The 15653-nt window shown below is 36.3% G+C and overlaps 1 protein-coding gene across 1 annotated transcript; it reads right to left on the bottom strand.

Moving 5' to 3' along the window:
- Positions 1 to 4960: 4960 nt before the first annotated feature.
- LOC149003117 (protein SMAX1-LIKE 3-like) lies at positions 4961 to 8905 on the bottom strand. The gene is made up of 3 exons (XM_089138883.1): positions 7308 to 8905; positions 6539 to 6794; positions 4961 to 6335 (listed from the first exon to the last, which is right to left on the bottom strand). The coding sequence occupies exons 1-3, from the start codon at positions 8525 to 8527 to the stop codon at positions 5229 to 5231; spliced, it is 2583 nt and encodes an 860-aa protein (XP_088995009.1). The 5' UTR covers positions 8528 to 8905; the 3' UTR covers positions 4961 to 5228.
- Between the last annotated feature and the right edge of the window lie 6748 nt (positions 8906 to 15653).

The following is a 15653-nucleotide window of genomic DNA, read 5'->3' as shown; positions in this document are numbered from 1 at the left end:
ATAATAATATCCACGACAAGCTCATCCATGAATATATTCCATTCCTTAAACGGGCCTCACCACAAAATTGATTGGTTTAAGGTGACGCAGGGGTCCCATGGCATCACATTTGCTTCAATCTATGAATGTTATAAGCCCTATGGGCATGAACAACAAAGTTAGCAGTGGTAACTAAATATTATTATTCTATTTGCTTAATCATCTAAGTCGGAAAAAAAAATCCTCTTCTGTGCACACTTTTTATACCAAATAACTGGTTGAGATTTCAAGCTTAATTTCAAATTTGAAAAATTCAAAATAACCTAGTAATTTCTTTGCTTTCTCAACTAGTTATTTGGCATATATGTGCACTTTTGTACACGGTGAATGATGTTTTTCTATCCAAGTCACTATACTTAGTGAAGTGAAACACTTCAAATAGAAGTGTTAGAAAGAAAAATATCACTTCCAATTTTACATGGGTGATGGGTTAGTCAATGTTGTCACATTGGTAAAATTATAAAAAAAATGACACTTTGTATTCTGTATGATTTCTTTGATGGTAATTATAAAACCCTGAACTAGGGTTCGTGCATTTTTCATTGAGATGTATACGAGGTTTTCTATTACACAGACTAACGAATGTTTGACACTTTGTATTCTGTATGATTTCTTTGATGGTAATTATAAAACCCTGAACTAGGGTTAGTGCATTTTTCATTGAGATGTATACGAGGTTTTCTATTACAAAGACTAACGAACGTGTAACAAGGTAATATCTGGTGAAACACTCTATCACATGAACACAGTAAAGAAGAAATTTCACAAAAAAAAGAAAAGAAAAAAAAAAGTAATATAAAAGAACAAAGTATTATAAAAGGAAGGGAACTCCTCCTCCAAGACATAAGGTATAATGATCAGTTTCCCCTTATGAAAAGCAAAAATCTCGTGTTTCATAATGCTAATGTATACGCAGCCATTGGTCCACACCAACCCTAATTAAAGTAGGAAGTTGTCTGGGCCAAAGAAAGAAAAAAAAAAAAAAAGTATCTACTGTGTTTTAACCAATGCATGGTTGTTAACAATGATTATCACTTAATTCATAATGTCCCAACTCACTAACCTCTTTTGTTTTATCTCCTAACCCCTTTTGTTACTGGTCCCCAATCAGCTGAGCTTCCAACCCTCATCTCTCTCTCTCTCTGTTAAGATTAAAATGCTAGAAGAAAACGACCCAACAATGATAAAAAGCAGCATCAGTTCCCAAAATCTCATAAGAAACATTCTCTAAGTTAACTCAGTAAGAGTGTTCCCCAACTTTTTGACTAGCTCCTAAACCAAAGACTTGGACTGGGAAAACAACCATACACTACACACTAGGTATAGTGCACTGCTAGCTTCATTCCCCACTCTCTCCTTTTCTCTTTCTGTCTGTACTCGCTAGAACTGAAGCATCACATAAAGAGAGTATCCTTCCTTGGATCCCTCAATCACCACTTTCAATAAACAGATAGTTTCACAGATCAGAGAGAGAAAGAAAGAAAATGGGTGATGATTGGAAACTGCTGATCATTTGATTATTGTGAGCACCAGATCCGAGATTTCCCTTACTTTCATGCAACAATTAGTCTGCAACTTGTAGGAGAAAGGAAAAGGGGTTAAGGAGATGATGGTGACCTTATAAAAAGGGCTGTTGTTAATCTCCCCTTTTTTTAAAGTCTGCAAAAGCTTCTTACGCTGTGGAAACTTTGTCTCCATGCCATTGCATCTTTTGCAGATACCAAAACAACTCTTCTTCTTTTGTTCTTATTAAAAGTTCTCCCTGTGTGAGATTGGAACAGCAGCTTGTCTTGCTTGAGGCTTATTGATATTTTATGCAAGCAAATGAAGTACATCAGAACCTTCAGGGTGAACCTTATGTCTTATTTTGGGGGCCTATTTGGTTTCTTGGATTTACTATAGCAAATCTCTTTAAATTACTTGCATGTTATATTAATAGCTGAATCCAACTTCCTTCTTGATCTGAAATCTTTGATGTTCCTTCTCAGTTGTGTGATAGAAAAGGAAATAGATTAAGAGGTTGAGAAGTGCAGAGCTGTTAAAGGTGTGAACAGTACTTGAAGATCAAAAAAGAGAGCGGGCAAGGGGGGTTTTATTAACATTCAGAAAAAAATAGAAAGAAAGATGAGTCAAAAGGGATGAGGGAAAGAAAAGAAAGGAATTTACAAAAGGAGAATCCACTTTCTGCAATTAATTTATAGTTATATATGCATTATCAGATCTAGTCACATCTCAGTCTTCCAGCTTTTAAAAGAAAACTAGATTCCTCTAACCCACATTCCTTCTAATTAATCTTGATTACAAAATCAACCGCCACATTAATTTAATAAACCTGAAATAAACATCATAATTGCATGGTCCTTTATTAATGGTGGTTTAGGTTAAAAAACACAAAAAATTTATAAAATAATTGGAAAAGGTAAAGGTCTGTGGGTTGTGAGTGGAGATCTAGTACCTAGTATCTCTGTGTATGACTCTCTCATAATAAATGAACTCTATTATTATCTAATGGAATATACCTTTTCATTGTTTTATGGAATTGTTTGTCATAGAACAGATGGAAGCTGAGCTTTACAACCATATACTGATGAAAACAAAATTGAGGTGAAAGAAACAAAATAAAGAGTACAATGGAAACCTCTTGGATCTCCATTTTATTTCCTTAAGAACAACAAAACAAGTAAAGGATCAGGTGATTAAAACAAAAACATATTTTCTGAGGCAACTCATGAAAAAGTCATTAATTTAATTTTAGTGAAACAAAGTCAGAATAAGAAAATTTTCTACCATGAAAATCATGTTCTAAACAATTGACATTAAGATTAAAATAGAAAAACTTCTCATAGGATCGTATCTAATTAATGAGAACCTGAGATGCTACCAGTAAAAGAAAAATATATTTGATTTAAAGATTGCATTCTATATTGTTAAGCAGTTTATAGATTATCTTCAAATGCTGTGGGTATATCATTCTTGATGTCCACCTTCCCGTGCTGCTGTATCTCTGCTTTAGTAGTCAATTTGGTCATTGGAAGAAAGGCAGTTTGTAATTTCTACTGTTGGTAAGCATGAGACATGCCGTTCAGGAGCTTCAATTATTCAAAAGAAAGAGTTTTAAGAGAAAGGAAAGAAAAGAAAAAGGGAAAAAGAAATTAAGAGGGCAGAGAGAGAAATAGTCTAACTTAGAGGCTTCTTCCTTTTAGCTAGAGATCAAGAATTAAAAATGAAAAAAAAGTTATAAAAAGGTGAACCCAAAAGTGAGGGAGAATAAGGTAAGATATTGGGAAGTTTGAAAGAAAGCAAATAAAACATGTGAGAGAGATGGATGTAACTTATCAAACTCCACCTCAGTGCTTCAAATGGGTTTATTAATTCGCAAAAATCTTGTCTTTTAAAAAGTCACAAACGATACATTCCCTACTTAAGCTTAGGGTTTCAATTTAAAAGACGAGAAGATAATGATCTTTATGGGATTCTAAAGTAATAACATCTTTAAAGTCTAAAGATGAGATGCTTATCAATGAAGTTTGAGCGTTAAACATTTATTGTCTTCTTTCTATTTTTTTAAAGATCTCCTCACCACTACTTTTGAAAGATGAGAATGTTTTGATTTATGAAATCAAAAGAAGAAAAAAGGGATTCTTTTGCAAAAGGTATTAACAGCCGACCTGAAAAGTAGTGCCCTTTTGATATTACTTATCGAAGATTTACATTTTTTCTTCCTCTAAAGTAGCTTCTACCCATCCATCCAGGAAAAAAAAAAAAAAAAACCCAACTTCTACTTTGCATAACTCTTACGTTATGGATCATACCTTAACTCATACTTTATGCATTCCGGCAATCCTTTTGATAATCTACATGGGTTTCATTCTGCATTTATTTCTTCTCCCAGTGATATTGGAAAAGTGAGGTACTGATGCGAATAAGCAGTAAGGTTTATTTTCACACTGTAAGGATTGGAATGGTGGGAAAGTAACCAGTTGATATAAATTGCAAACGGTTCTTTTGGGGGAGAGAAGAGGGGTTAGCTATTTTCACACAGTAGTGGAGCTCTAAAAAAGGAAAGTTCAGCTAATATAAGTTGCACCACTGTTCTTCTGGAGAGTGATTTCTCATACATTTGAGATAAAATCACTCATTGGATTGTCAAATCCGGTTCTGCAATAATTTTAGTTATGATACTACCTATGGATTTATCATTGCTTCTGTTCCTAAAAGAGCATAAAAATGTCATGTTCATTCTTTTAGCCTACAATTATTAGTAGAACGCCCTCGCTGAGGAAATCCTTGATTGTTCTGATGGAGTTTCAATAATAAGCTCATCAAGTGAGACCCTACTTCCAAAAAGAACCCTAAGAGGAAGAAGATCTGTGGGCATTGTTAATGCCCCATCGCTCATGATTAACTATCCAAAGACATAGTGTTACTACTTGAGCAGTCCAGTTTAACTGTGCAAATATTTTAGTATTGAAATGTATCGTGTTTGATAGTATTCAATATGGATACTTATCCACTAGTACATATTGTGTCATGGGATACTTTAAACCTTGACACAAATGATAAAGCCTTCTCCACTGTTCCATTAATGCCTATTCTAGGCATTCAAATCCTCAATTCATGGATGAGGGAGAGAAAGATAAATCCATGCATGCATTGATATATATATATGGAATAAGAACAGCAATTGAATCTGGATAAAAATTCTTCAACAAAAGAAATGAAGTGTTCAAAATACCTGACAAAAATGTTTTAGGAGAAAATATTAGTGACATAGATGTTTGTGAACCCTAAATAGATTGGTGAATGAAAACTTTCTCCTCCAGCAAATCGAGTATAAAGAATACAAAGGAAGGTAAGCATGGAGAACTTAATTTCTTTAACTCACACACATCTTCTTGTACATTAGAAAGGAAAAGGGGGTGAACAAAGAAGAATAAATGTTCACTGCATTTCAACTCCTCATAAAGGAAACCAAAAGAAAGATTGAAGGAAAACCAACCTATTGCACAAGTATGGTATACAATATACAAGCAGTAGTTTTACAAATTACATGGCCAACTCTTCTCTCCATCCACAGAAAATTTTTCAAGAATCAACAAAGAAACAACAAACCTGAATCACCCCAAAGAAAGAAAGAAAGAAAAAATCCTAACTCCTCGCGTAAGAAGATTTCTCATGGAATTTTCTTCTTACAAGTCTGGCAATTTGAAAATTATTCGTCTATCAACAGACTCTAGAAGCCCAATATCGTCTATGGATTGATCATAGGCATTGTCTACTTCAGCAGAGAGATTCAAATCCAAGGAGATGGATTGGTTTATTTCTTTCTCAGATTGTTGATTCTTCTCTTCTTCTGTCTCACCAGACTTTTGTTTCACACTAGGAGAGCAAGCTCTTGATCTGGAGCTGAAGCTTTCACAACTTAAAATCACAATCACATCTCCAAGTGGAACTTCTTCACCATCTGAATTGGATACTCTACCTCTTTCAATTGCTCTTCTAATACCCAATTGAGAGTGATAATCAAGTTGCTCTACATCCTCCAATAGAAAGACCCGGTGGGGGTTACTGCAAACTGCTCCAGCAAACCTCCCAATATAACTACAACTCGAATCATCATCCCTTGATCTTTTGTTTCTGAAATCATCAGTGGAATCAGCCCTTGTCAATGAAAAACTGCTCAAGCTTAGAGTGATGAAGTTAGCTTGGGATCCAAACACAAGGCTAGCAAGCTCTCTTGCAATCTTTTCTTTGCCTTCCACGTCAACACCATGGAAGAAAAACCAAGTATCTTCTTTGGGTTCATTGTATCTCAATCTTCCCTTTCTTTTTACCATCCCAGACCTGCATTGAAGAACTGTGCTTGCTATTTCAGGAATTATGTCCTTCTGCCGTGGAACCTTTTCCTCTAGTGCATTGCACAGGTTCTTCAGATTTTCTGCATTGAGCTCCTTGTATCTTTGATGGTACTCCATTCCCATTACATCACTTGAAGATGCTGAATTAGGAGTAGAGCTGGAGTTAGGATTAGGTTTGGTAAGAAGAGCTGGCTTTGCTTCAGAGATCCAAACATGGTGTTCCCTCCATGATTGTTTTGGTTCAACAACGATGGGCCATTCATGGTGAGTCTGGTGCATGTTGGGGTAGTGCTGGTCTTGTGAAGAGACCGATGTAGAAGAAGATGGTGATATGCAAGGGAAACTTATGGTTCTATCAGATTGCTGTTGTTGATTGTTGTGGACAGAATTGCCAAGTGAGTTCCATTTACTGCAGAGATCTCTGACTTGGATGCAATCCTGATAGAGTATAAGAGAAGAAGAAAATGAAAATTTGAATGAACTTTGCTTTAATCTGGAAGGAATAAAAGAAAAGACAGTCCAAAACAGTCACTTGGGCCTACTCCTAGTCACTTTGCATGTAAGAAGACGGACTAGAACTTAACAAAACTAAATCAGACTTCTTTCAACTTTGTTTATTCAGTGAGAAGTAAGATTGTTACCTGTTCACTACTGATAAATCTTTTGTTCTCTTCCTTGTATTGTTTAAGCCATGAAGGTAAGCTTGAGGTGATGGAAGTTGTAGGGGAGTCATTGTAACAAGAGTCATTGTAACTACTGTTTGGTCGGCTTCGAGCTTCATTATCAAATTTGGCTGAGAAATCAAAGCAAGTTAACTGCTTGTTCATTTCACCTCCAAGCACAGACCAACTGGACCCATCTCCAGTTATCTTGCTTCTGAACTGACCTTGTGAATCACTGAAAGAATAAAACAACAATGAGAACTTTGTTAACTCCCTGTGTGGAAATGCTTTTCATTAGGTTAACTACTTCAAGTGTCTATCATGTCCATGCAATGTTAATCTTTGAAAAGATCTATTATCCAATTCCATCTAGTATACTTCAATAGTAAGGTTACAATTTATAATATACATATATATATATAAAAGAAAAGAAAAGAAAAGAAAAGAAAAAAAGTAGTAGTATTCATAAGGTTTGATATCTGAAATGAAAGAAATGGGCTGAGAATGAAAATACAGAAGAGGAAAAACTGATTTGGAACAATTTCCATTTATCTGACATGAAATCACTGGATTCAAATTTTTCGTAATTATGGACAGATGCCTTAGCTTTGGAAATCTAAGATGACAAGATCTTCCCCAGATACAGTAAATAGATTTATTAGGATATAATATCTAGTGAGAGGAGAAGAGAGATGGGCTAATTAAAAAGTTACAAGTTCCAATTTGAAAAGCAGTGGTTGTATCTCACCTGTCAGAGTTGAGACTCAAACTCAAGCTTCCTGCTGGAATTGTAAGGGGGTGAAGATGTAAAATCGACTCCAAGGAAGGATTTCCTATCCTGCACCTCATGTAAGTCTGGAAGGTTGCAATCCCCATGAGCCAAACCCTTCCACCCTCACCAATACCACAAACCATCTTTCTAAGCTCAATAATCATATGCTCCACAGGGCAATAGTAGTTCCTTCCTTGCTCAAATGAGCTAGCTTTAATCTCTGCAGCCCATTTGAGATCACCCAAGTACAGCACAATTCCCCTCCCAACACAGCTTTTTAAGAAGCACCTGAGCTCCACAAGTTTCCGCTCAACTTCCTCCTTCGAAAGCTGCCCAAAAGGGATCAGAGGAAGGCTTATAAACTTTATATCCCTCAAAGCCTCAGGAAGATCTCCTTTCTCAACCTTATCCATCACTCCCATAGCTACACTCTCTGTACCAGTCAAACACTCACCTACAATCACAATACTTCTTCTCCTATGCATTAAAGTCTCAAGCACACTCATCACATCTTCACTCCTAACTTGATCAAAAGGTCTTGGTTTGCTGACTTTAACTCCAAACTGAACCATTGGAGGGGGTGGAGGAGGTGGGTGTGATGGAGACTGAGAAGTAGTACTTCCAAGTACTAGAAGATTACTTTCCTTGGGTTTACTACTAACAGAAGGATTTTGAGAACAGATCTCCAGAGAAACAGCTTGTTCTACATTACTTTTCACTTGGGTACTTGAGAATCCAGCTTCTCTCATGACTCTGCTTACACTTGGGTCATCTAGGATAGATATGATGAGCTGTTCTATCTCTATTTTCACAGCAAGGAGAGGCTGTTGCTGGTTCTCAATGGAGCCACGGCGTTGGTGTGCCTGAGCACGCTTGAAAGCTGCAACCAAGGCATTGGAGAGGGAAGGGTGGTGGTGAGAGTGGTGACCCATCATGGGGCTAGAAGTAGATGCAGGCAAACGGTTGAGAGCAACATTGAAGCAGAGCTCAAGGGCTTTGCACTGAAGAGGGTGGGAGTGAGATTGAAGGCAAGCTGTTCGAAGAAGCCCAGTTGAGGAAGCAAGCATGGTATTTGCTACGTGGAGAGGTGTTACTTGGGCATGGCCACGCTGTTTTGCAAGGTTTACTGCTTGTCTGACCACACGAGTAGCTTCTGCAGTTAGAGTCTGTTGTACTGTGCAACCTCCTGCTCTCATGTTGCTCTTCTAGTGGTTATCCTTCTCCTACTGCCGTGTAAGGCAAAGAAGAGATAAACGATTAAGGAAGATCTTCTATACAGTGTTGTATCATTTGTATGATATAAACACAAATGAGAAGTGGAAAAAGGACAAACAGATGGGGAAGGGAGTGGAAGAGATGGGGATAGAGGTTTGCTATCTATTATGGAAGGATTTTATCTGTTATGGAGGTGAGTAAGTTCTGGGTAATGTGGCTGCTAGGAGGAGTGGGTTTGGGTGAAGTTTATGGGATGTGAGTTTGTGCTTTTCTTGTGGTAGAGGGAAATTTTGGGGTCCAAAGTAGATATTGCAGTGAAAAGTGGAATGCATGTGATGACAAGCAGGACGAATGCTCTAGTCTCAAAGGCAACTCAGCTTTGGCCCCGTCCCCTTCTCTCTCTCTCTCTCTCTCTCTCTCTCTCTCTCTCTCTCTCTCTCTCTCTCTCTCTCTCTCACACACACACACACATTGAGAAAAGTTGATTATACTAGTGGTATAATAGTACACTCACCCTGAGTTCACTTAAGAGAATGTTGTTGTATACCCCCTTTCTGTCAATTAGTATGAGAAAAGTTTGAGTATTTTAGTGGTATCGTAGTATACCCTGCTTGAGTTCACTTGAGAGAATGTTCTTGTATACTCGTATTCTATTCAGTCGATTAGTGGATTCCAACTAGGTGGAATCAAACCCATGAGAGCCTTTATACTAGCACTCGATGTGTCTTTCTCTTTTCTTTCTTTTGAAATGTAATGAAATCATTTCAAAAGGAAAAATAGAAATAAGTACATAAAATGGACTACTATCAAGTATACACCTATATCTCTTCCCTTATTATTATGTACAAAACATAGTAAAGCTAGAGAGATATTTGGGTCTTATCTCTGACCCACTAAGATCCATTAGTATTAACTTGAAACTTAACACTGTTCTCTATCTATTCAGCATTAGAATAGTCTTTTTCTTTCTTCCATTCCTTGTACCCCGAATATGTCTTCTATGTCTTGGAATACTTTGAAGACTAAACCCAAAAAAGGAAAAAGAAAATAACACAACTTATGTCTTCTATGGCTTGAAACACTTCGAAGACTAAACCCAAAGTAAAAGAAAAAAACACAACTTTGCACTCTCTCTCTCTGTGCCAACTCCAAGGGCTTGAAAAGAGTCTTGGACAGTCATAAAGAATCGGGAACTGTGTACGATTTTCTTCTGGACTCGATGACAAAGGAATAAAGTGTTCCATCATGTTTTATGGATCACATATATGACACTTACATGCATGAAAACTGAGATCGAAGCTAGTTGCTTATTTATCATTCTCTTTCTTCCGTAAAGTTTGGCTTTTGAGAATCTCTTTATTTCAAAAAAAATAAGCAATCCAATCAATAAGTGAAAGAACAGAACAACTTAGGTTGCTTCTATGGTGGATGAAAAAATTGTCTGGTTCTCTGTCACCAATGCTCTCGACACATGTTGCATCCACTATCAGTTGAGCATAAAAAAAGATTTTCATATCCAAAGTTAGACATTCCTACAGAGTGTGCATGCATGTGCTGTAGAGCCATGCACAGAAAATGTTCCCTTGCAGGCATAAATGTTTTCTGAAAGATTTCTGCACTTCATACCCAGAATCAAATTGAAAGGGGTTATAGTCATTATTGTGATAACCCAAGAGAATATAACAACAAAGAATTGCGTGTATCTATATCAGGTAGGTTAATTTACGCAAGAAAAGAAAAGGGTAAAGAGATATTCCAAATATACAGCTAATAGTCCCCTTTAAAAGGTTGATGGTGATTGAGAAAACGTTTGACGTTTGAAGGCAAGAATCAAAGACAGAAGAGTGAGTATTCTGAGAAGATGAGTTTCAGAAAATTTTCCTGAAAAATTAGTGAAAAATAAAGTGACTAAATTTATTATTTTTTTTCCTTCATGAAAAACTTTATTATGACTTACATAGATGACACTTATTGTGTGAATGATACATTACCATAATAGGAAACATAGGAGCTAGCAGCTGAAGTGAGAGCTTAAGTCATATAAAAGGCTTGATAGTGCTTAGATGGTCTCTAATGTTCAATAATGTCACAATACTCTCCACTACAAAAGGAAAAGAAAAAAAAATTAAAAGCGCCATACTCTTTATTGATAATAAAAGTTTAAGGTATCAATACTGACCTATTAAGACTTTGCTATTGAAGCGAGACAGAACAAGTTATATTTTAGTTTTTATAGTAGCAAGAGATGAGAGAATCTCAAAAATTTATACAAGAAAAGCAATAGACCAATAACTTGTAACATTGATCACCAATCAAGATCAAAATGTGTGCAAACCTTGAGCGATAAAGAGGTGATAGAAAAAATCTTTTAAATAATGTGTCATTTATACAACCACAATCATAGCCTTACCTACTTAATGGGTTCACTTACATGGATCGTAGAGAAGGTAGAAGCAAGATTAAAATAGTGAGAATCAATAACAAAAACATTTAAAATGCAAAACACTAGGTATCATCTAGAACTATGAGCCACTCCAATACAACCAGACATCTAGCTTAAGGTCTCAATCAGAAGTGAAGAAATAAAGGACACTAATACATCATCATATTCCATCTAAAAGGAATTCAATGTAGGAATGATTGCTCACCAAACAGTTAAGAGTACCAGGAACTAGATCTGAGCTGTGAATGTCTTTCTTCACTACTTCTCTATGGTTATCTTAGGCTCATCTCTTTTTCTTCTTAATCCCTCAATTAAGATTTAGTCAATCTTTGGAATGGTGGCATTGGGGGCTTCCACTGGACATGTTCAAACCGCTTCAAACCAACTCTTCAAGTTCATCATGCATTGGAGCTACTCCCATCTTAATTCTAACAAGATAATTTCTTACTTAATTCTTTCTATTTTTCCACACATTCATCCATCCTCATCTCCCCCATATAAGTTTATATATGACTTTTCTTTGAAACCCAACACTGTACCCCATATATCATAATTGGTTTGACAAAAGTCCTATAAAATTTTATTTAAATCAGTAATGAGATACGATGATCATATAAGAATATTCCAGCTGCACTTCTCCACTTTAATTATCCTATTTTAATCCATTACACAATGTCATCATCAATGTCTTCCACCTTGTTTGTAGTTGGACATAAATATCTGAAGTGGTCATCAAGTAGGATCTCCCCCTCCACCACTTCTCCCCCCCCCCCCACCCCTCGAAAGGAAGAAAGAAAAAAAAATTTCAATAATCACTTCCTTTTGATCCATCCAATAATCTCTGAAGTTAACTATCCAATATTCAGTTTTTTTCTACTATTCGAAGAGCTAGAGATTCCAAGGCAGATTTCCATAATCCTCTCCCAGCTTTTTATCTTGTCTACTAAAACTATATCATCTATAAAGATTATTATTATTATTTTTTCCTTTCTGTTCTTTTGTGGTAAAGTAAGAAAGATCATTTGTTGGGTATATCATCTTGAGTGCTTCAAGTTAAGGAATATAAACTACATTACCAAACTTCTGCTAATTCTCAAAACAACCATTACAAAGTATGGGGGGATGAGCTCCAGTGTTGCCCTCACAAAAGATCCTTCTGGTTCTCCTCTTAATATATTGGAGCTAATCGATCTGTGTGTCCGCTTTGTAATGGTCCATGTAATAATGACCCAGTCATCTTCCATGCCGTTCCTTTTGCGTGGAAAGTAGAGCTCAACCTCCATTCGTTTTAACCTTGTGAGTAGTGTTAGACGAAAAACCCAAAAACAATGGCCTATTAGAAATGAAAATCCTGTTCACACCTAACGAGAGATCTTCCTCTCATTCCTCAATCATCTTAATTCCACTTTTACTTGCTTCCTAAATGACCCGTCAAATTGTGTTTCACGAGTCCCTAATTTTCATTGAAGAATCAAAAGCTGCACCCACCCAAAAAACGATGAGAATGTTTTCCTAGTTGGGAGCTCAAGGATGCCCTAGAATATGTTGACCTGACCTACGGCCACCCATTATTGAGCCTGGAGAATGTTTCCCTCCATCTCAGCTTTTGTGGATGAACCCTAATCATAAGTCTTACCAAAAAAATTAGGGTTTTGGAACACACATCGTTTTAAGTATAGGTGTTGGATCACTCCGATGTATCGCCTTTTCTATCTTGTCCATTCTGATAATTATATTTAATATACTAATTGATTGATGTGGCATCAACAAGGTTAAGATTATGGGTGCAAGTAACCCACTTTAACAAATCTTAAACTCAAATTGAGTCTAGACTTAAGATTTTGGCCTACCGGTGAGTTAGGGCCAAAATATTCTGGCCTTGGATCAAAGTTAAAGACGGGCATAGGATTAGTGTTTATCTAGCTCGACTTATCCTTGATTTGGTCTTGATCTCAACAGACATGAAATCAACTTGCAAAGATAGTGAGAAAGGAATCATTGCCAAAATGTTGCTTTGTTTTTGAACTAATGCTATGAGCCTAGATCGCAAGGGTAGAAGATGGTGCAACATCTGAGCATTGACAATATGGACTATAGGTGGGTCTCCCTCCTAAGTATGTGGTGGACAGTTATGAGGGGAGTCCTCTATCCTCGCAAGTAGACAATCCCAACTCTAATGCAATCTATATTTGTATTTTCCTTTAGATTCAAACAGTTGATGTTTTATGCTCTATTTATTAGGGTGAAGCTCAAGAACAAGGCCAATCAAGGACTTGGACAGGGTCAATTAAGGATAAGGATAGGACCGAGCTGTCCCAACCCTGTCCAATCAAAGACAATAAAGGTAGGATTGGGGCTTGGCTTGAACTAGTCCCTCAGGATTGCGGGTCAAGGACAAGAACTTTAGGTCCTGAGTCATAGTCAAGGTGGAATGAGGTTAACTAAGGGCCTGGTTGGTTACACGAGTTTGGAGATTTCAAATATCTAGAGATTTCAAATCTATAGACTTCAAATCTATGGAGTCATAATTTATAAAATTAAGTGTTTGGTTGTGGAATGAAATCTGTGGATTCATCCTAAAAAACTATTTGATCGCGTGATTTTGTGAATGTGCAAATGAAGCTTTTTTGAAATCTCGGATTTCAACCCTTCCCATAAATCTCTCATTCTTGTGTAAGGTGAATCTATAGAATTCATGAATCTAGAGATTTTTACAACCAAACGGGATTCGTGTAACCAAACAGGCCCTAAAACATTTAGGGTTGGGATTTTTTTTTTTTAAAGCCCCCCCTAATTTTTCCCGTTTGTAACCCTAGTTAAAATGATCAAAAACCTATTTATGAGAGAAAAAACAAGGATAAATTTGTTTGATGATCGATATAGATAATAATCTAATATTGTACTAAATGATTTAAAATTGTTTAACCCCCATTTCAACACCATACACTAAAACCATGGCAAAACACATTATATACATGACCATAGAACAAAGTTCCGTCAAGACTTGTGAAATTTTCACTGAAATTTCCCATTTTGGGAACATTGAAACAAAAAACTAGAGGACTGAAAAAGAACCTAAGTTTCGATCGAAACTTTCAAAATTTCGTCAAAACTTGTTGAAACCTCAAAACCTAGTTCAACCCAGCTAGACCAACTGGTCCATGAGAGAGAGAAAAAATTCCCAAATTTTGTGAGAATCTGAGAAATTTCGTGGAAACCTAGAACTTTTTTTTTGCAAGTTTCGTAGCTTTCCCATATTTTCAATTTTTTTGTTTCTTTCATGTTTCTCCAAATACCCCCTCCATCAGGACTCCCTATCCAAATTACGTATTCTTTCAGACTAGTTATCTTAAGCATGTTGATGACCGGACTTATAAAGTTATAGTTGTTGATTATCTTGACAACCATATGTATAAAATACCATGGGATGTCTATGTTTGTTGGTTAGAGGAGAGGATGTTACAAGCATATTACTACTCAGCTCACAGGATGGATCCACCGATGCACTCCTCTTGGCACTACGTTGTACTTTCATTTTATTGTCAGTTACTTTGTATTTGATGTTTTGAAGTTAGAAATTGTATATTAAATGTTATCTTGAGTAGTTAAGGACAACTCTACATTGAAATTATATACATTAAATGACATATCAACATTGATTTTTTTTAGCAAAATACAGTCAATGTTTTCTTTATACTTTAATTAGCTTAAATGCAGACTCACCCTAAAATACTCCCTAAAACCTGTCATAAACTTGCACAATAAAGTCTTAAGTTTCTTCGAAATTTCATAGTTTCCCACCTAGATTTCCCATTTTCACCTAGTCGAAACTTGAGCTTCCCTCGAATTTTTTTCTATGTACATGACCTTGACTTATTTCATCCGGCTGGCAACATAAGCCTATGATGTAGACTGGAACAGATATCACCTTCAATCAATTTCAAAAACTTAATAGCATCATCTTCAAATATTTTGGATGCTCAAGGGTCTGGCAGTCTTTGTGCATGGAGAACCATTGACAAACTAGACCAAGCTCAACAAGCTCATCTTGCTGACATGGAATGTCACCTCACCATACTTAAGTGGAGGATGACTCATCATTTTTATTAGTTTTTCGAATGATCTTGATGCAACAGAAACTGGGTTAATCTGGACATTAATCCATAGAAGCTATACAAAAGCATAAAAAAATTGAGCTTGTAGAGTGAGGACCTCATGTGTTACTTGTTTCCAAGGGAGTCTTCACAAGTCTCAGTCAAAAAGCCAATATCCATTGATCTCAAAAGACATTCAAAGGGCACTAAATATTTGAAGGGCAAAATGGCATTTCAGAATGCCAGGAAAAGGAGCATTTGAATGAAGAAAGGGGTCTTTAAAAGAAAGAAAGCAATTCTACAGTTCCAAAACTATGAAAACTTACTGCATGGTCCCTCTTCTATCTTGGGCTCTCAACCATAACGGTTACCTGCAATAGTAAGCTGAGAAGGGGAACCATTAAAATCCGTGTTAAAGTTAAAATCATAGACTTCTCTTTTTCATTCTTTCACAATCAAACTTTGCGTAGATCCAAATGAGAACATATAATCTTCTCATCTCCTTCTCTTTCTCTTAAAGTAAAGCACTCTCACTCAAAAGCAACATTAAAAAGTATAATATGGCATTAT

Source organism: Hakea prostrata, chromosome 10 (assembly GCF_041222555.1).
Source record: "Hakea prostrata isolate BN-2017 chromosome 10, UWA_Hpros_2, whole genome shotgun sequence".
NCBI classification, from domain to species: Eukaryota; Viridiplantae; Streptophyta; class Magnoliopsida; order Proteales; family Proteaceae; genus Hakea; species Hakea prostrata.
Note: the sequence above shows the minus strand (reverse complement) of the source record. Positions and strands in the feature narration are given on the sequence as shown.